General features: G+C 36.1%; 1 protein-coding gene across 2 annotated transcripts in view; it reads left to right on the top strand.

The window, feature by feature from the left end:
• Nucleotides 1-2,496: 2,496 nt before the first annotated feature.
• LOC101977989 (organic anion transporter 7) overlaps nucleotides 2,497-20,550 on the top strand; it is a 49,531-nt gene continuing 31,477 nt past the window's right edge. The window contains exons 1-4 of one of the 2 annotated variants that reach the window (XM_078045797.1): nucleotides 2,497-3,095; nucleotides 3,751-3,854; nucleotides 5,245-5,399; nucleotides 5,483-5,666. In XM_078045797.1, coding sequence (XP_077901923.1) covers nucleotides 2,694-3,095; nucleotides 3,751-3,854; nucleotides 5,245-5,399; nucleotides 5,483-5,666 — 845 coding nt within the window. In that variant the 5' untranslated portion in view covers nucleotides 2,497-2,693. The remainder of the gene's footprint in view (nucleotides 3,096-3,750; nucleotides 3,855-5,244; nucleotides 5,400-5,482; nucleotides 5,667-20,550) is intronic. The other variant, XM_005341447.4, reaches the window with a different exon arrangement.

The following is a 20,550-nucleotide window of genomic DNA, read 5'->3' as shown; positions in this document are numbered from 1 at the left end:
TCTCCAATAATTCCAACCTTATTGATCCTGAATTATCAACCCAGGAGGTAACCATACCCTGGAATACCATCATTTCTATACCTATTCTGCCCATTTGTTTCTCCATAGTTGATAATGAGACCTACCATCAGGACAGTCCTCTCTGTTTTGCTCTTGCCCATGAAACTATTGTAGATAACTATAACAAGTCATATGTTGGGCTGTCTCTCACTGATGTTAGAGTTCTAGTTAATGCTATCTATAGCCAGAGACTACCCTTGGAAAATTCAAGAAACCCTTGCTGCCAACATGCCCAACAATGCTTTTTGGAAAAGCCCCCTTGGATAATGATAGCATCCCATGGAATCAATGTGTCACTGCCACATCTTATCTCCTTGATAAGAGGAATTTCTCCAGGGAAGAACATCTATTGCACCTGGACAGTCGCAGCTCCTGGGAATGTAACTGTTGTGCCCCAAAATCATATGGCTGCTGCAGTACCTGCTACACTGGACAAGCTGTTACTAAATGTTAGGCAGGGAATCAGATGATGTGAGGAATATCATGCTAATATTGCTACGAGTTGGCTGGATGAATGAGTCTATATTGAGTTCAGACCCTGACCATGGATTTGCCTTTATGCCAAATTATACCCATACTCACTACGCACATGCTTGGGTTATGCCACCCTTTGCCATGCTGATAATCAATGATACTGAAGGCATAAATATCACTCATACAGAGATCCCTTGTGTATCCTGCTGGCTCACAAATTGTCTAATCCCTGATATAAAAGCTAAACATATATTTATCCTCAGAGTGTCCCCAGCAATCTGGATTCCAATGAACCTGTCCAGAGTGGAAGAGTCCATGGGACATGGAGATGAAAAATCTTCTGAATGAGATCCAACACTGGACAAGGTGTGCAATTAGCTTCATCATCACTGGAATTATTGCCCTGGTAGCCACTATTACCACCACAGCCACTGCCATTCTTCACTTACTCAGAGTATCCAGATTGCCCAGACTGTAGACAATTTGTCTATTTCCATGGCAGAAGCTTTTGCCATTCAAAACTATCCTGAGCTACTATTTTAGACATTCAGCAAGAACTAGATCTCCACCAGAATCAACTAGATATTCTGTTTATGTTGCAAAGACTCACTTGTGACCTTGAATTCCATACTATTTGTGTCACCCAATATGCTGTATCTGAAAATGTAACCTTACACTTCTCTAATTTTTCTCAGTATATTAAAGGTACATGGGATACAAACTATTTATGACTATGTATGACCTTATTAAGGCGATTGTCAAAATCAATGAAAATAAGTTGCCTATCTTCACAAACTCTTCCTTTTTCCAGGGATTGACTAAATATTGGAAAAACTTTATAGTCAATCAACTAATCCTTATAATGCTATTACTGGCCCTACTGTTTATAATAGTGATTTTTCTTTCTTTTGTTTTGAGATGCTTATGTAACCATGTAAAAGCCAGAAGGGGGAGATATGGGGACAAGTACATGGAGTACTGCATACATGGCATACGTTAAGGGCATGTGAGTGTCAGGCCACTCCCCTGGAGCTAGGCAGGTGAGTGGCAGGCTTCTTACCCCATAAGTACAGCCCTGGGCATGAGGCTATGAGTTGCCTTCCTTGCATTTACTCCATGGCCCACTCCTTGATTAGTCGCTGCAAGGATGGTTAGCAGAGATTACATTGGTTACTGCCTGTATTCTGTTTGGCTACTGCCTAAGTATATATACATGGCAACTGCACAATAAAATCAGACCTGCTTCCTGCTTAGTCTCTGGAGATCTTGATTAGTGATTTTGCAGCCACACTCTCCTTACCCTGTTTTGTGAACCTCCTTGCTGGATGAGAGAGAGCCCAGGCAACAGGGATCATTGTGGAAGAGGCTGACAGTTGAATGCTTCCCATAAAGTTCTACAGAAATGTCAGCTCTCAAAACTTCTGTTTGAAATGAATGCCCCCAGTGATCTGCTTCTTCCATCCACACTCTAAGTTACCACCCAATAGCCATTCATTATTAATCCATCAAATAATTGAACCCACTGGTGAGGTAAGAGCACTCATAAACTCATCACAGCCCCTCTGAACGTTCCTTCATTGCCTAACATGTGAGCTTTTCTGGGGTATCTTGCATCCAAACCATAACACCTCACTGCATTAATTTAACTTGGGATGATTTCTACAACCTCTGTCGGTCAATAATTAGTACTAAACAATCCAAAAATTTCCTCTCTCCATGTCTCCTAGAAAAATCAAACAGATAATGAATAGGCAAACTACATGTTCTCTAAAAAAATCACAAAGCAAGTAGCAGAGTTACTCTGGTTTGTTTTCAGAGTATTTGCAGATCAATGTCCAATATTAACTACATTCATTGCCCACAACAAGAATCTTCACAAAGTAGATCATTAACATATTTAATTGCAGAAGGCATCTCAGCAAAGTCTTTTTCTCTCAGTGATTGAAAGAAAACAGCCACTCAAATAACCTGAGGATGACTAAGGGATATTAGCTCCATGGAATTGCCTCAGAGGTGAAGAGGGGACAATTAAGAAGGAAGTGAGGTAAGGGTCAACAGCCTTTGCTGTGTCACAGTGAGAGAGGATAAAACACTTTGTTCTTTGAACTCATCTAGATACAACCACTTTATTTTCATTTGGTGAGGGTCATTCAACCACTATGGCCTTTCAGGACATCCTGGATCAAGTTGGTGGTCTGGGAAGGTTCCAGATAATTCAGATGGCTTTTCTTCTTACCTACAATGCCATGGCACACATTCATATTTTATTGGAGAATTTCACTGCAGTCATCCTTGGTCATCGCTGCTGGGTCCATATACTCGATAATGCCACTGTCTCTGACAATGACACTGAGACCCTCAGCCAAGAAGCCCTCCTGAGGGTCTCCATCCCACTAGACTCAAACCTGAGGCCAGACAAATGTCATCGCTTCATCCACCCACAATGGCAGCTCCTTCATATGAATGGAACCTTCTCAAACATGAGTGAGATGGACACGGAGCCCTGCATGGATGGCTGGGTATATGACCGGAGCTTGTTCCTCTCCACCACCGTGACTGAGGTAAAAGGCTTAATTTTCCACTCATAAGTATTTGACCTGGGTGTGTGGAAACAGTGAAAATAATGAACATGCTTTGAGCCTTTAATTGCTTTGTGGGTGCTGGTTCTTCTTTGCTTTTTTCAGAAACTACTGATATTTTTATGCAATTCAGGGCACATACTTAGTGTAATGATAATAAACAAATAGGAACCTACTGTCATGGCACTTTGATTCTTGTGAATATCACAGTTTAAGCAAGTAAATCATGTGTCTTGTTAAAAATGTGATGTTAAGTCAGTAATACCCTGTCTTGATTGCCAGTTAGATATGTATTGTCAGATGATCAAAATCCACATACCTGACTGAAATCTTAGAGTAATCATGTGGGAAAGTGTGCAGTGGTATTCAACATTAAGTAAATTCTTCAAGGTCCTTGAGTGATGGTGGTCTGTGGCCAGATTTGAGAACTTCTCAGTATGGGTTAAAGTGATCATTAATGGAACCCATAGGTATAAGGCAGTTTTCCTAGATAAAATTATTTTACACAGAGAACAGGATGATATAATTGCAATGTTTTTGAAAACAGAAGCCACAAAAAGAAGACAGGGGCCTGAAATAAAGAAAACTACACATCATGTGAAGGTGTTTTTCTTATGCTGGTTTCCTTGTCTTCCAGTGGGACCTGGTATGTGAATCTCAGTCATTGAATTCAGTATCTAAATTCTTCTTCATGGCTGGAATGTTGGTTGGAAACATTGTATATGGCTCTTTGTCAGACAGGTGAGTGTCTCTGGTTCACAGATCTCTCTACCCCTGGGTACCATCATCAGCTTATGAATCATTTATGCATATGAAAAAATTATTACAAATTACACTGTCCTGGGTGTACCTTTGTTCCCAGGGATCTACAAACACAAATGTAAAATATCATTCAGTGTGGCGAGTGATGTTTTTTAAAGATTGAGTGATGTTTTTAAAAGATTTGGAGGTGTTTTACCAGAGGGTTTGGATAGAAGATGCCACAACATGGGGTTTGAAAGATCACAAACTGTTAACAATGGGGACACAGAGGTGGATATGTCACCACATTGGATCCAGCCTGCTTGAGTATGCAGGTAGGAAAAAGACATTGTCAGTGTCGCACAGGGGCATCATGAAAATAAAATCTCAGTAGGAAAACTCAAAGGACTTCACTATTCTACTTTATCCTTAAAATGTTGAAGAATAAAAGAGTGAAGTCTCAACGAAGCAATGAAAAGTGGTTTTTTTTTTCCACATACAGTGGATCTTCAATGGAATATTGGGTGATTTTTCTTCAGAATACATGGAAGCATCCCAAACTTTTCTTCTCAATAAGGGTCATTATAGTATGTTGCCTATGCATCTATAAATTCATATTTTACAAAATGAGACAGTTGGGTTTATGCACTTAATTTACATGTAATTAAATGTGTTGTGCCCTTCTCTCCATTGTGTACTTACCACTCTGTTTTTGGGATACATACATATTCCTATTTGTACTTTTAGTTCACATTTCTAATTGCTACATAGTGCTCCACAGTGGAGATCCACAACAGTGTTCCTGAGCCTTCTTTTGGGAATGGGCAACCAGATTACCATCCAATGCTCACCCTCCCAAACCTAAGAAAAGGTCAACTTTGGTATGTTCTTTTGCTGTGGAAAATACATGTTATATTTTTACAAATATGTTTTGTTTCTCAAGGTCAACAAATCCAAACTCACCAGATAGAGACTCTTACTCAACCCATCAGCAACGTTGATGTTCTGCTTCATAGCTGTTCCTATTACATCATGTTAGCCATAACCTGTGCAGTTCTAGAGTCTCAAGCGCTGATTTTAATATTTTATATAAAATGTTGACTCTCCACTATCATAAGTGTATGGCTCAGTGCAAGAAATATTATGAGGTATTAATATTTCTAACACTGCAGCATGTCTTGTATAGCTTGAATTGGTGCTAAACTACTGGTAACAAATTGAAGAAGTAGTTTTGGGGACAAGGTATCTATTTTAAAAGAAGAGAGTTGATTTGAGAATATCGGCTGTTGGTCCTTTATGGATATTTTATAGGTGTGAAGTGTTTTCTTTGTGCTAATTTTTTACCACAGTTGTTATTGTTCCCACAATCTCATCTTTCCCTTTTCCATAGGTTTGGGAGGAGGTTACTTCTGACATGGTGTCTTCTCCAGCTGGCCATTGCTGACACCTGTGCTGCCTTTGTTCCCACTTTCCTGGTTTACTGCTCACTACGTCTCCTGGCTGGCATGTCCACCACGACCATCCTGACAAATACTATTCTTCTCAGTAAGTCAGCACTGACTCTTGGACATTTACTGATATTTGACTTTGACCTTAATATTCTATCTTTGCTTGAAGTAATTATTCAGTGATGTTTTTTTCAGTTGTAGAATGGACAAGTCCCAAATATCAAGCTATGGGAACAACAATGGCAGTCTGTGCTGCTAGTTTTGGGCAGATCATATTGGGAAGCCTGGCTTTTGCTATTCGAAACTGGCATACTCTCCAGCTGGTTGTGTCTATACCGGCATTCTTCTTATTTATTTCTTCAAGGTATGAGCTCCCTTTTGTCTTTCTCTTCTAAAACCATGGGATGGAGAATGCACATGGCATCAGGACATAAAAATTTATTTCTTTTTGGTTCTACACATGAGGACGTGCTCTCAGAACAGGTATCTTTGTACAATTTGAGAAGCAGGGCAAGTAGGATGGTCAGAAGAAATTGAGGACATGGAATAATCTTTCAATTTATGTTAACCTAGTAAATATTTTTGTTTATTTTTTTTAAAGAGATACAACATCTTTGTTTTTATGTGGTTCTGTAGATCGAACCCAGGCCGCACACATGCCAGGCAAGCATGCTACCTCTTGAGCCATATCCCCAGCCCCTTAGTAAATATTTTTGAAAAATTTTATCCCAAGCTTTGCAAGTGATATACTGAAAGTTATTCACTGTTTGTATGAAATTCTCTTTAACTGTTATATACTGTATTTACTAAGGAGGTAAAATGCAAGATATCCCATTATATTCATATCATAGATAAATAACAAATAATGTTTTAGGCATGGATTCACTTTTTAGAATATAATACACTATTTGGAATTCAAATGAACTATGCTTACTCTAGTTATATTTATTAAAACAAGAACCATGAAAACAAAATATCAATGAATCTGTACATGAAGTTCTGGGTCTTTCAGCTTACCCTTGATGTAAGCCTTATTTTGTAATGTGTAGAAAAAATTATTGCAAACATATTGGGCTTTAGATATTGGTAAATTAGTAGAATCCAGAGTGTCAGAGCAGGTCCTAAAGATTTTTAAGTAGCAAACTGAGATAGATGAAGGAGGAGAAAGAGCATGGAGGCAACTCAGTGACTAACAACCAGGAGTAAACAAAAATGAGTAGTTTTCAGGACAGAAAAAGAATTAATAAAGGCAGTGGAAGAGTCAGGAATGCAATCCCTCAGTGGCAGAAGGGAAGCATTTCTCAAGAAGCCAAAAGTCTTTCTACCACCTAGCTCAAGAAAAACAGACACTGACAAATATATCCATAATCAGAACAGATAATAAATTCAGGAAAGCTTACTGTGTTTACTCAGGAGAATGTTTTAGATGTGTCTGCCTGGAGAGTGAACCACCACTCCCCTAAAAGGTCTTGGAGCCTTCCAGCAGAGGTGTTTGGATTAGGGAAGCCCTGACATATTACATCCATTTTGATGTAATTATGCTAACATGGAATATATCTCATTCTATTTAGGATCCCATTCTAGTGTATATACATGTGATGGTGGGATTCATTGTGATGTTTTCATATATGTTCATGAAGGAACTTGTTAATTATCCTTCCTGATTCCCCAACTGGGAATTCCTGAATTTTATCCTTGTTTTTTAGATAGCATTTCCTGTTTTATTTGTTTTCTTTCTCCCTCTTTTTTTTCCTTTTTTATCCTTTACTTGGTACACATGTATTTTGAATATCTGTGAGTGTCCATACTGAGAGCTGATTTGAACATAAAAGAGAGAATGAGATTCAGTGCTGGGTTAGACTCAGAGTGACCAATCAGTCTGCTGAGTGGAGAAGAAAGAAGAGGACTTCCCTTTGAAATTGAAAGTATAATCTCTGAATAAAAAGTTTGACTGATGGGAGGGGACTGGAATAGATTATGATGAAACATAAAATCCCATATCTTCAAGCCTACGAGAGGCTGGATGATAGAGTGACGTTTCTACACACCTTTTCCTAGCACATGTTCAGTAACTCTTGGAAAGAGTGATGTAATTTAATTCACATCAGTCTATAGACAAAGCAAGTGGAGGAGCTGGTCAGGAGACCTGGCAGACCTACATTCCCACCTGCAGACAGAACAACAAAACCATTTGGAGAGTGAAAACTCTCTCACCCCTCTGCTACCCCTCAGCAAGGGGGCCAAGCAAGAAGCTAGCTAAATTCAGCATACAGACTAACCTAACAAGTTTGGCAGGTTAGCTCAGTCCTGAAAACTACAAAGGGTGTAAAATCCATATAATAGAGATTTTATTTTTTAAAGCTTTATTGGCTCTTTTTAGTTATATATGACAGTAGAATCCATTTTTATGTAATTATGCTAGCATGGAATATATCTCATTCTACTTAGGATCCCATTTTAGTGTATATACATGATGGTGGGATTCACTGTGATGTTTTCATATATGAACATGGAAAATTATGTCAGGTCCATCCAATGTCTTTCCTTTTCTCCTCTGCCTTGCTTTCCCTCTAATCCCCAGTGTGAAATGTACTGAACATCTAGTCTTCCCCCTTGCTTTTATTTTGGATTGGCTTCCCCATATTAGAGAAAGCATTTGATCTTTGGCTTTGGAAATTGGCTTATTTCACTTATGATTGTTTCCAGATTAATCCATTTACTGGGAAATGTCATAAAGTCATTCTTCTTCCTTACATTTGGAAATTTCTAAAATTAAAACACTGAATTCAAAATGCTCATTTCAAAAACTTCAAAAGAGCAATCCAAACACTTTTATGAAAATTAGTGCTTTACCTTTACACATATACCTATACACAACATAATCTCTCATACACAATTTTTTTCTTCTTGCCAATCTTTACTTGAACCCCATCCTGCACCCATTATACTCTCCCCATTTTAACTCTTGTCTTCCATCCCTTCTCCATACTTTCTTTCTTCTTTTCTCGTTCTTCTTTCTTATCCCATCTTCAAATTCAATTGAGTCTATAATTGTTACCATGTAATATTTGGAGCTTATTCTGTATTACTTGTTGCACACATTCCTCCTGGGTTAATAGAGTTATAGAGATCATTTTAATTGCATATATAATGTGTGTTGATATATGGGTAACTCTTATGCTACCACTGTTACTTATGGCATCTTTCCTTTCAAAGAGGCATTGGAAGTTGAAATTAACATTTTGATTATGCTGACGTGATGTGTTGAAGCTAGGCTATCCACCCAGCACAGGGCTTATTATAAAGAGGTAACCACACTAAAGGACTCCTATTACCAATGGAACCAATGTCAGGCTAGGGGACAAACCCAGGCTGTAACATGTCCAGTATGCCCCAGAAATATTCAGAATCAAATTGGTAGGAAAATTGTTTTTATTCAAAGCCAGTTTTGAAGGAAGATAGAAAAAACTGACTGTTTCAAAAGTTCATCTTTGAACTCTCTAAAGGTCAGCAAAGATGTTAAAGGATGAGTTGAAATGAGTCAGGAATCTAAATAGGTGGGCATGACTACAATTGGGGACTGAATGTAGAAAGGCCATATTCAAGAGTGCAGAGTGTATAAGAATTGTAGGTAATGGGTTACCCAGTCCCATGTACAATTCTTGGGAGTCCCCTGAGACTAAGACTCCCAGCAGAAATCGGTATCTATCTGGCTTTAGGTGTGTGTGATCTAATATCTTCACAGCAAGTACTATTATAGAGCTTGGGCCTTCCAATAAACTGGGTCAACATGAAGAACCCCCTTCAAACTGAATTCTTGTGATCAAGTCAGGAAGATTTTAGATATGTCACTCAGAGTAAGCAGAATGACATTATTGAAGGGATAGGAAAGGGGAAACTCTCAAGGGAGAGAGTAGGTCCTCTGACACAGGAGAGGGACAACATGCCTATCTTGCACTCCAGTTTTATTGGATATCTCAGAGAAGTTTCCAAAAAATATCTGGTCCATCACTTGATGGTTTATGGACAGCACCTGATATCAGACTTGGAAGTTCACACTGACATGACAATTCTAGGTCACCTTGTCCCATGTTGACCAGTTCTAAGTGAATTCTGTTTTTTTAAAAAAAGTATTTGTTCTAATTTGTAATAATGACAGCAGAATGCATTTCAATTTATAGTGCACATATGAAGTACAATTTTTCATTTCTCTGGTTGTACACAAAATAGCCTCACACCATTCATGTTTTCATAAATGTACCTAAGGTAATGATGCCCATCTCACCACACAATCTTTTCTACCTCATGCATCACCCTGTCTCTTCTTCCCTTTGCCATATGCAAAGTTTCTTCATTTCTCCCATGCTCTCCCTGGTCCCCACTATGGATAAACATCCACTTATCAGAGAAAACATTCAGCCTTCGGTTTTCTGGAATTGGCTAAATTCACTTAGCATGATATTCTCCAATTCCATTTATTAACATGCAAATGCTATGATTTTATTCTCTTTTAATGTTGAGTAATATTCCATTATGTATATATACCAGTATCTTATCCTTTCATGTATTGAAGGGTATCTAGATTGGTTCCACAATTTAGCTACTGTGAATTGTGCTACTTTAAACATTGATGTGGGGATGTCACAGTAGTATGCTGTTTTTAAGTCTTTTGAGTACAAAAGAAGGAGTGGGATAGCTGGGTAAAATGGTGGTTTCATTCCAAGTTTTCCAAGAAATCTCTAAATTTCTTTCCAGATTGGTTGCACCAATTTTCAGTCTTATCAGCAATGTACAAGTACGCCTTTTCCCCCACATTCTCACCAACAATTATTGTTGCTTGTATTCTTAATAACTGTTATTCTGACTGAAGTGAGTTAAAATCTTAGAATACTTTTTATTTGCATTTCTTTAATTGCTATATGTGTTGAACATTTTCTTCATATATTTGTTGACTGATTGTATATTATCTCCTGTGAAGCATCTGTTAAGTTCCTTAACCCATTTATTGTTTGGATTATTTGCTTTTTTGAAGTTTTTTGAGTTCTTTATATATCCTGAAGATTAGTGCTCCATCTGATGTGTGCGTGGTAAAAATTTGCTCCCTTTCTGTAGGTGCTCTATTCACCTCATTGATTTTTTTCTTTCTGAGAAAATGCTTTTCAGTTTTAATTCATCCCATTTATTTATTCTTGATTTTACTTCTTGTGCTTTAGGAGTCTTGTTAAGTAAATGAGGGCCTAATCCAAGATGATGAAGATTTGAGCCTACTTTTTCTTTTATTAGGTAATGTCTCTGGTCTAATTTCTAGGTCCTTGATCCACTTTGAGATAAGTTTTGTGCATGGTGAGTGACAGGGGCTCAATTTCATTTTACTTCATATGGATTTCCAGTTTTCCCAGCACCGTTTGTTAAAGAGGCTACCTTTTCTCCAATACATGTTTTTAGTGCCTTTGGTATGAGATAACTGTATTTACATGGGTTTGTCTCTGTGTCCTCTAGTCTGTACCATTTGTCTACAAGTATATTTTACTGTCCATACAATTTTTTGTTACTATTGCTCTGTAGTATACTTTAAGGTCTGGTATTGTGATGCCACCTGCTTCAGTCTTTCTGCTAAATATTGCTTTGGCTGTTTGGGTCTCTTATTTTTACAGATGAATTTCATGATTGCCTTTTCTATTTCTATGAGGATGTCATTGGGATTTTGATTGGAATTGCATTAAATCTGTATAGTGCTTTTGGTAGTACAGTCATTTTGATAATATTAACTTTGCTTATCCTAGAACAAGGGAGATCTTCCTATTTTCTAAGGTCTCCTTTAATTTATTTCTGTAGCATTCTGCAGTTTTTATTGTGGAGTTCATTCATGTCTTTCATTGATTCCCAAGTATTTTAACTTTTTTCTGTGGCTATGTGAATGTGACAGTTCTAAATTTCTGTTTCAGAGGTTTCATCACTGATGTCCAGAAATGCGTTTGATTTATGTGTGTTGATTTTATATCCTGCTACTTTTCCTAATTCATTTATTAGTTCTAAAAGTTTTCTGGTGGAAATTTTTGTATTCTAAGTATAAATTCATGTCACAGAAAATAGTGCTAATTTGAGCTATTCTTTTCCTATCCGTACCCCTTTGATTTTTTTCATCTGTCCAATTGTTAAGTAAATTTCCACATTGTACTTTTTAAAGATCCAACAATATTCTGCCTTCCAGAGATGCATCTCATAGCATGGACTGAAGGTGAAAATTTGGGAAAAAATATAGCACTCACATGGACTTTGTAAGCAAGCAGGGGTTTCCACCCTCATACCCAATAAAGTAGACTTTAAGCCAAAGTTAATAAAAATGAATTAAAGAAGGATATTTCATATCCAATAAAGTAGACTTCAAGCCAAAGTTAATGAAAATGAATAAAAAATGATATTTTATACTTCTTAATGAAATCATATATGAACAAGACCTAACAATTATAGATATTCCCCCCAAAATAGTACATCTACATTCATAAAACAACTTCAAGAGCCAAATAGACCACAGCACAATACTACCCTGCATTCTATCAGATTATAGTGGAATGAAATTAGAAATCAATGATAAAATTAAAAAATAGATGCTACTCAAACACCTGGAGACTAAATAATATGCTATTGAATGAACAATGGATTGCAGAAGACATCAGAGAGGAGATTTAAAAATTCTTAGAGGTAAATGAGAACACTAGTACAACATATCTAAATCTCTGGGATACTATGAAGGCAGTATTGAGAGGAAAGTTGATTGCATGGAGTTCATTTCTTCAATGAAGAAAAACTCAACAAATGAATGAGCTGACACTGCATCTCAAAGCCCTAGAAAATGAAGAAAAAATCAATACCAGAAGTAATAGAATCAGGAAAATTTTAAAATCAGAGCTGAAATGAAATTGAAACAAATAAATAATTGAAAAAATTGACAAAATAAGTAGTTGGTTCTTTGAAAAAATAAATAAAATTGATAAACTCTTATCCATGTTAATGAAGAGAAAGAGAAAACTAAAATTACTAAAATCTTTGATGGAAAAGGAAATATTATGATGAGCACTACAGAAGTACAAAAGATAATTAGAAATTATTTTGAAAATTTGTAGTCCAATAAAATAGAAATTATCAAAGATGTTGACAAATTTCTAATCATATGATTTACACAAACTGAATCAGGATGATGTACACAATTTAAATCAATCAGTTTTGAGCAATGAAATAGAAGATGCCATCAAAAGTCTACTAACAAGAAAAGCCCAAGACCATTTGGATTCACAGCTGAGTTCTAAAAGAACTTCAAAGAAGAGCTAATACCAATACTCCTCAAAATATTACATGAAATAGAAAAAGAAAAAAACATTTCCAAACTCATTCTATAAGGCCAATATTACCCTGATTCCTAAATGAGATAAAGACATATCAAGTAAAGAAAACTTCATACCAGTATCTCTAATAAACATAGATGCAAAAATTCTCATACAATTCTAGAAAATTTGAATAAAAAAGCATAGTAAAAAGATAGTGCAGCACAATCAAGTGGGATTCATCCCAGGGATGCAAGGTTGGTTCAACATATGGAAATCAATAAATGTAATTCATCATATCAATAAACTTAAAGATAAGAATTATATGATCATCTCAATAGATGCACAAAAAGCATTTGATAAAATACAGCACCACTTTATATTCAAAACATTGAAAAAACTAGGGATAATAGAAAGGTATCTCAACATTGTAAAAGCTACCTATGCTAAGCCCAAGGCAAACATCATCTAAATGGAGAAAAATTCAAAGCATTCACCCTGAAAACTGGAACAGGACAGGGATGTCTTATTTCATCACTTTTATTTAACATAGTCATTGAAACTCTGATTGGATACTTATAATACATTCTTACAGATTTTAGGGTTAGAAGAAAGTATCCATATCTTTAGGGTTTCAGAATCTGGTCACAAAAGTCTTCCCCTTCAGGGTAACTTAGGTTCCTCACATTGACATCATCTTGGAACTGCATTTCTCCTGCAGTTAACAGGTAGTTTTCTGAGGAATGTGACATATCCTGTTCACTTAGGCCAGATAATGCTACAGGTAAATTGCTTCTTGGAAAAGAAAGCATGTCAGGGTGAACACAGTGGGCCTTTTTATAGAAATATTCTCTTAACCTCAAGTTCCCACCATTTTCATCTGTTTGTCCCCTAAACAGTATCACCAGGCAAAGCTCCAGAGTTTGGAGCAGAGATAAACTCCAATCACTTCCCATTTTAAATTCTATGTCATATCCACCCTGGGAAAGCATTGATCTAATCTATCCAGACAAAATACCACTGAAAGTACTCTCTCAATTTGGTTCTACCTTATACTGGTGAGAAGAGAAGATGAGAGCTATTTCACCCAGATTTTGTTCCAGGACAATCTAGCTGGCAGCTTGGTGAGTAACACAAAAAGGAAGATTTTATATATTCCTTGCTTTTTGTAAGGGGGATATAGTTCAGGAAGTAATGGAAAGAAGGTCAGTCTGTCATAGGCAGAGAACATCTATCCTTGTCAAATTTTGACCCTCTCCACAGAGAATATTTCTTCAAGTTTCATGAGGGTGTGTGTGTGTGTGTGTGTGTGTGTGTGTGTGTGTGTGTGTGTGTGTTATTTCTGCATTGGCCAATAAGTTTGTGAACATACACAGATATGCTTATTTGCTTCTTTTTACTTTTTCATGTTTATCATTTTTAAAAAAATATCCATTTGTTATTTTGCTGTGTTTTATTTTTTTGAGGATTAAGGTTTTTACTTGTTTCATTTGGTCTTTTTTGTTTTTGTTTCATTGTTACTCTTTGCTTTCTTGTCCATTTAATATCCAAATGCTCTTGCTCTATAGTATGTTATTTGTTTTGCTCTTTCTTTTCTGTTTTTTCCACCTTTTTAGTCCTCATATGCTATCTCTCTTCCTTCTCTCTGTTCATGTACTGATTATTCCCAACTTTCTTCTTACTCAATTTTATTTCCTTTTAATAAAATGTATTATTATCACATTTTAGAATTACTTAGTTTACATAATTTCCAACCCTGCTATGGTTGCTGTTGTGGTTATTAGCAGGATGGATGGCACAGACAATACTGGCTCTTTACTTTAATAATACTTTAATATAAAGAGTAACAGAGTGAAACCCTTGATCTGATAATTAGGTCCTAAGTACAAAAGGCCGGGGGACAGGGACCTAGGTCTCACTCTTAAATATCTTCAGAGCCATAAAAAGACTGTGGATGCCACACCTCCAAAGGGCCTCCATATAATTTTCCCATACCTTTTTAGAATACACAGAGTTGTTAAATCTAGAAAAAAATTCATAGAGGTGTAACCCATGCACCCTGCTGTATACAACACCATTGCCAACTATAGAAGAATCTTCCTCTTGTGAGGCCTATAGAAAAGTGCAATTCTTAAGCCATGACACAATGCACACCATATAAAACTACACAAATTACACCACTGTAGAACTAGTAGGGATATTCTACTACAAAACTCTGGAAGTACATGGAAAAATTTACAAAAACCTGATATTACAGAACCCTTTTTCAGGAGAATGCTGTGCCTTAAAAAGGCAAACACATAAGAGCAGAAGAGAAGTCTATTTCAATAGATGCAAAAATCCAATACAGGATTACAAGAAATATTTTTAAAAACAGGATAACAAGACACTGTTAGCATTCATAATTTACCAGAAAATGATCCCAAAGATATTGAAGTGAACAAAATACCAGGCAAATAATTTTTATAATTATTCAAAAAATAATTATAAAAATGATCAATGAATTATGCAAGAACACAGAAAAATAACTGAGTTAATTGAGGAAAGCAGTAGAAAACATGAATGATAAATTTGGCAAAGAAAAAGAGATATTTAAAAAGAACCAAACTGAAATCTTAGAAATGAAAGGCACCATAAATCATATAAAACATTCAGATGAAAGTCTCCCCAGTGGATTTGACTATGTAGATGACAGAATCTCAGAGCTGGAAGAGAAAGTGTCTGGCCTCAAACATTCAGATAAATTTAGGGAAAATAAAATGGAAACATGAATAGAATGTACAAGAATACTGAGATATTAAGAGAACAAATTTAAGACTTATTTGAATTGGGCAGTGTTTTGAGATGAAAACTAATGACATGGAGAAACTCTTAAGGAAAACATTGACAGAAAAATTTCTAAGTTGTGGAAATGAGTTGGACATTTAGATACAGGATGCATTTAGAACCCCAAATAGACAGGATGAAAATAGAATCTCTCCACAACATGTTATAATTAAAAGGCCTAAAATATAAAGAAAGAGTAGAATTTTCAAATCCTCAAGATAAAAACATCAGGTCACTTTCAATTTCTTAGCATAAAAGCTAATATCTAGAATGACTTTGAAAATTTCAAATAAAATACCTGTTCACCAAGATTGTTATGTCCTAAGAAAGCTATTATTTAGAATGTTTTAAAAATTAAAATCTTTCAAGATAAGCAGAAAGTAATTCATAACTACCTAGAGAGAACTGCAAAAATTCTTAAATAGTACACAAAGAAGAAATCAGAAACAAACTCAAGAGCTCACAAATGGACAAATATCATTTAAAGAACAACTAAGAAAATGAGAAGTAAGATCAAATTGTGCATTAGAAAAAATGGCAGAGGTTAATAAAAATCTCTGTATAATATCATTGAATGTAAGAGATCACAACTTTCTAAGTAAAAGACATATATTGGCAGGATGGTTTACAAGACAAGACCCATCTATATGTTGTTGGCAAGATACTCATTTTATAGGAAAAGACAGCAATATGCTTAAAGAGAAAGGATGAAAGAGTATATTCCATTCTAATTGAGCTCCCAAACAAGTTGAAGTGGTAATGCTTATATCCAACAAATCAGACATCAAGCAAAAATTATAGAAGGGAAAGAAGGTTACTTCATACAGGTCAAATTAATCCAATAAGAAGATGTAATGATAATAAATATTTATGCCACAAATTCCAGTACACCTCACTATAAAAAACAGACACTACTGGACTTCAAGAATAAGAGAGACCCTAATATAAAAAATATACTGGGTGATTTCAACACACCTCTCTCTCCAATAGATAGATCATCTGGACATCAACTCAGGAAAGCCTCTTTAGAACTAAAAAATATCATATAAGTAGAATGGACCTACCAGACATCAATAGACTATTTCACCCAACAATTAATTACCCAAATTAATTCTTTCCTCAAGTTCTCAATGTACTTTTTCTAAAATAGTCCATAATTTAGGTCATAGAGTCACTCTTATAAGATAAAAAAATCAATATAATTAATTCATCTTATTAGATCATAGTAGAATAAAATTAGAAATAAACACCAAGAAAAATACAGAAACACATAGATATTAAATACTACATTGTCAAATGATAAATGGGTCATAGAAGAAATCCAGTGCTGCAGTCTGGCTGCAGCAAACTAACTGGGGGGTGAGGAACAACTTGTGTAGATTGATACAGCAGGAGTGGAAGCCATTTATTGTAGGACCAGAGCGATATTTATACATTCCACACAGCTTATCTTAATTAGCATAAACTAGACATAGCAGTCAACCAATAAGGAATCTCCACACTTAATGGCTCGCTGGTGTTACTTCACAAACCACTCCCTCTGGCATTTTGCCAGGTGCCCTCCAGACTTATTTACAGACTCTAACATTTCCCCCTTTTGTTTAATTTAAATAATGACCATAGTGTTTTTTACACAAACACCATAAATAATCTGCTATGAGCAGAAGGGGAGGATACAAAATGTCACAATACCAAGCCACTTAATGGCTCCATGCAAGAAGTCCTTGGAAAAGTTATACCAGCAATGACACCATTTGCAAAGATACCTAGTTACAATTTGTTGTAGATTACAGTTTGTTGTCTCAGTCCAGGTAAAGCAGTGTCTCAATAGATTAACTCACAGTCCAGGTAAATCACAGTCCAGGTAAGTTCTGCAGGCAGCTAGCTTGATCCGAAGTCTCGTCTGGTTCTCTTTCACCTTCGTCTTCACTGGCACTGGGACGAAGGCAGGAACTCCAGATGGCTAAAGAAAATCCTGTAGTATTCCAGCAGGCACTAAGAAAACAACCTTCTGAACAATTTAGTAGTTATTGACATTGGAAATGACCAAACCTCAGGGACGCCGGGTGCGTCCTCTGCCGCCAGACCGTAGCATTCAGGGCAGCCCCAGGAGGCCCAGGGGAGAGTCCCAGGGAGCGTCTGGTACTCAAACTGCCACCGGGCACAGGGAGCAAGAGCCTGCGAGACTGTGCCTCCAGGTCAGGTCTAGATTTGGGCTCCGGCAGTGGAAGAGCTGGCTGCTACTGCCTGGAAAGTCCTTGTTGTGCCATGACGGGCTCATGCACATGGCAGCCGCTGCCAATTCATGCACCCTCCGGTAACGAAAAGTATTCAGTAATAGCCTTTTGATGCAACTTTTTTCCTGATAATCCTTTTTCTTCTGAACTTTCTTTTTCTTTCTGACTAGAGTTCCTGGGCTTTTATCAATACATGCCCTAATTGCTCTTGGTTCCATTGGGGTGCCTTCTTTCCTTAGTAATTTACTTAACACCCCTTCCATATTTTCACCATAAAGACAATACAATACACTGAGACAAAACAAGACACAAACATACTGTATCAATCTTCTCAATTTTCTCAAAATGGCCATTTTTCCTCTCACCCTATCTGCCTAGGGATGAGCAGATTTGCTCCCGTCCTATCTATGGACAGGCAGTTTTTCTCATCAACTTACCCCCGAGTGTCCTGGGGCTCCCCATAACGGGCCACCATCTGCCACAGTCTGGCTGCAGCAGAATAACCGGGGGGTGATGAACAACTTGTGTAGACTGATACAGCAGGAGTGGAAGCCATTTATTGTAGGACTGGAGCCATATTTATACATTCCACACAGCTTATCTTAATTAGCATAAACTAAGTCAACCAATAAGGAATCTCCACACTTAATGGCTCGCTGGCATTACTTCACAAACCACTCCCTCTGGCATTTTGCCAGGTGCCATCCAGACTTGTTTACAGACTCTAACAATCCAGGAGGAAATTTAAAGATTCCTAGAATGAAATGAGAATAGATATACAGAATATAAGATCATCTAGGACATTATGAAGGCAATTCTAAGAGGAAATCTTATAGCTCTAAGTGCCTAAAAGAGAAAATCTGAAAGATCCCAAACAATCCAATGATGCATCCCACAGTACTGGAAAAACAAGAACAAACCCATTGCAAAACCCATAGAAGAAAGGAAATAATATCAGAGCCAATAAAAATAAAAAGTAAAAAGCATCAATGAGATTAATCATTGATTCTTTGAAAAGATAAACAATATGACAAACCCTTAGCCAAGCTAGCCAAAGTAAAAAAAATAGACACCAAATCAATGAAATTAAATGGAAAAAGAAGATATCACCAAAGATGTCACATAAATCCAGAGGATCTTTAGGTACAATTTTGAAAACTTATACTCCAAGAAACTGAAAGATCTAGAAAAAATAAATACATTTCTAGACACACATAAACTGCCACAATATTGAATCAAGAGCATATATAAAACCCAAACAGATCAATAACAACTAAAGATATGAGGCAGTAGTAAAGATCTTTCCAACAAAGAAAAATTCAGGAGCAGATGGGAATTCAGATGAATTCTACTAGACTTTTTAAAAAGAAAGAATGCCAAGGTCCTCAAATTATTTTATAAAGTAGAAATTGGTGAAACAACCAAGTTTATTCTATGAAATAAATGTCACCCTGATAACAAAACCAAAGAACAACACACAAAGGAATGAAAAATATAGAGAAATATCTCAGATAAACATAGAGAAAATAATTTTCAAAATATATTAACAAATTGAATTCAACAACACATTCAGAAGATTGTACTCATGAACAAGTTGACTTCATTCCAGGAATAAAATGATTGTTCATATAGTCAAATCAATAAATGTAATCTTTTACAGAGAATTAAGGACAGTCATATCTCAATAGATGCAGAGCAATCTTTGACAAAATTTAGCACCCATTCATGATAAAACACTAACTAAAGTATTGATAGAAGAAATTTACCTCAACACCACAAAGCCTATATATGAATAATCCAAATGCAAAAATCATACTGAATGGAGAAAAATACAAAGTATTTTCTCTAAAATAAAGAAAAAGACAACGATGGCCACTCCCTTAACTCCTATTTGATATAGCTCTTGAAACTATCCAGGTCAGTTAGGCAAGAGGAGAAAATAAAAGAAATGCAAACAGGAAAGGAAGTAGTTGAATTTTCACTGTATGAATATAATATAATACTCTAATTGGAAGATTCAAAAGCTTCTATTAATAAAATAATTCTGTAAAGTTGCTAGGAAATAAATCAGCATTTAAAAATTAATAACTTTTCTAAACACTAATAATGACTTTGTTAAAAGAGATCAGGAAAACAAATCTATTTGCTATGGGCTCAAAAACAAAGCAAAATGAAAAAAAACAATCCTTAGAAATAGGCTGGGTGCAGTAATGCATGTCTATAATCTCAGTGATTTAGGAGTCTGAAATAGGATAGTCAAAGGTTATAGGTCAGCCTGGGCACCTTAGTGAGACCCTGTCTCAAAAGAAAATAAAAAGTGATAGAGAGTATGTTTAGTGGTAGATCATGCCTAAGTAAAATCTCTATTATTCCCCCTGTCCAAAACAAACACCTAATCAACAAAAAAACCCAACATTTGAAGAATGAATAAAACTAGATCTCTATTCTTTACCCTGCACAAAATTCAACTCAAAATGGATCAAAGACCTTAGAAGTAGACCAAAAATTGTGCAGATGACAGATGAAAACCTATGGTTAACTTTCAATCTATTGATATTGGCAAAGATTTTCTTAATAAGATTCATGAAGCTCATTAAATAAAACCAAAAAACAATAAGTAGGATGACATCCAATTAAAAAGCATCTGAATAGTAAAATAAACAATTTAACATGAATAAAGAGCCCACAGAATGGGAGAAAAATCTTTGCTACATCTTCTAACAGGGGACAAATATCCAGAATGTATAAAAAGCTTAGAAAACAACATAAACAAACAAAACAAAACAAAACAAACAACAGTGACTAAATGGCCAGTGATAAAACAAATATTTCTCAAGATGAAAATACAAATGATGGTCAACAA

Source organism: Ictidomys tridecemlineatus, chromosome 4 (assembly GCF_052094955.1).
Source record: "Ictidomys tridecemlineatus isolate mIctTri1 chromosome 4, mIctTri1.hap1, whole genome shotgun sequence".
Classification (NCBI taxonomy): domain Eukaryota; kingdom Metazoa; phylum Chordata; class Mammalia; order Rodentia; family Sciuridae; genus Ictidomys; species Ictidomys tridecemlineatus.
The sequence above is the reverse complement of the archived record's forward strand: the minus strand, read 5'-3'. Positions and strand labels throughout refer to the sequence as shown.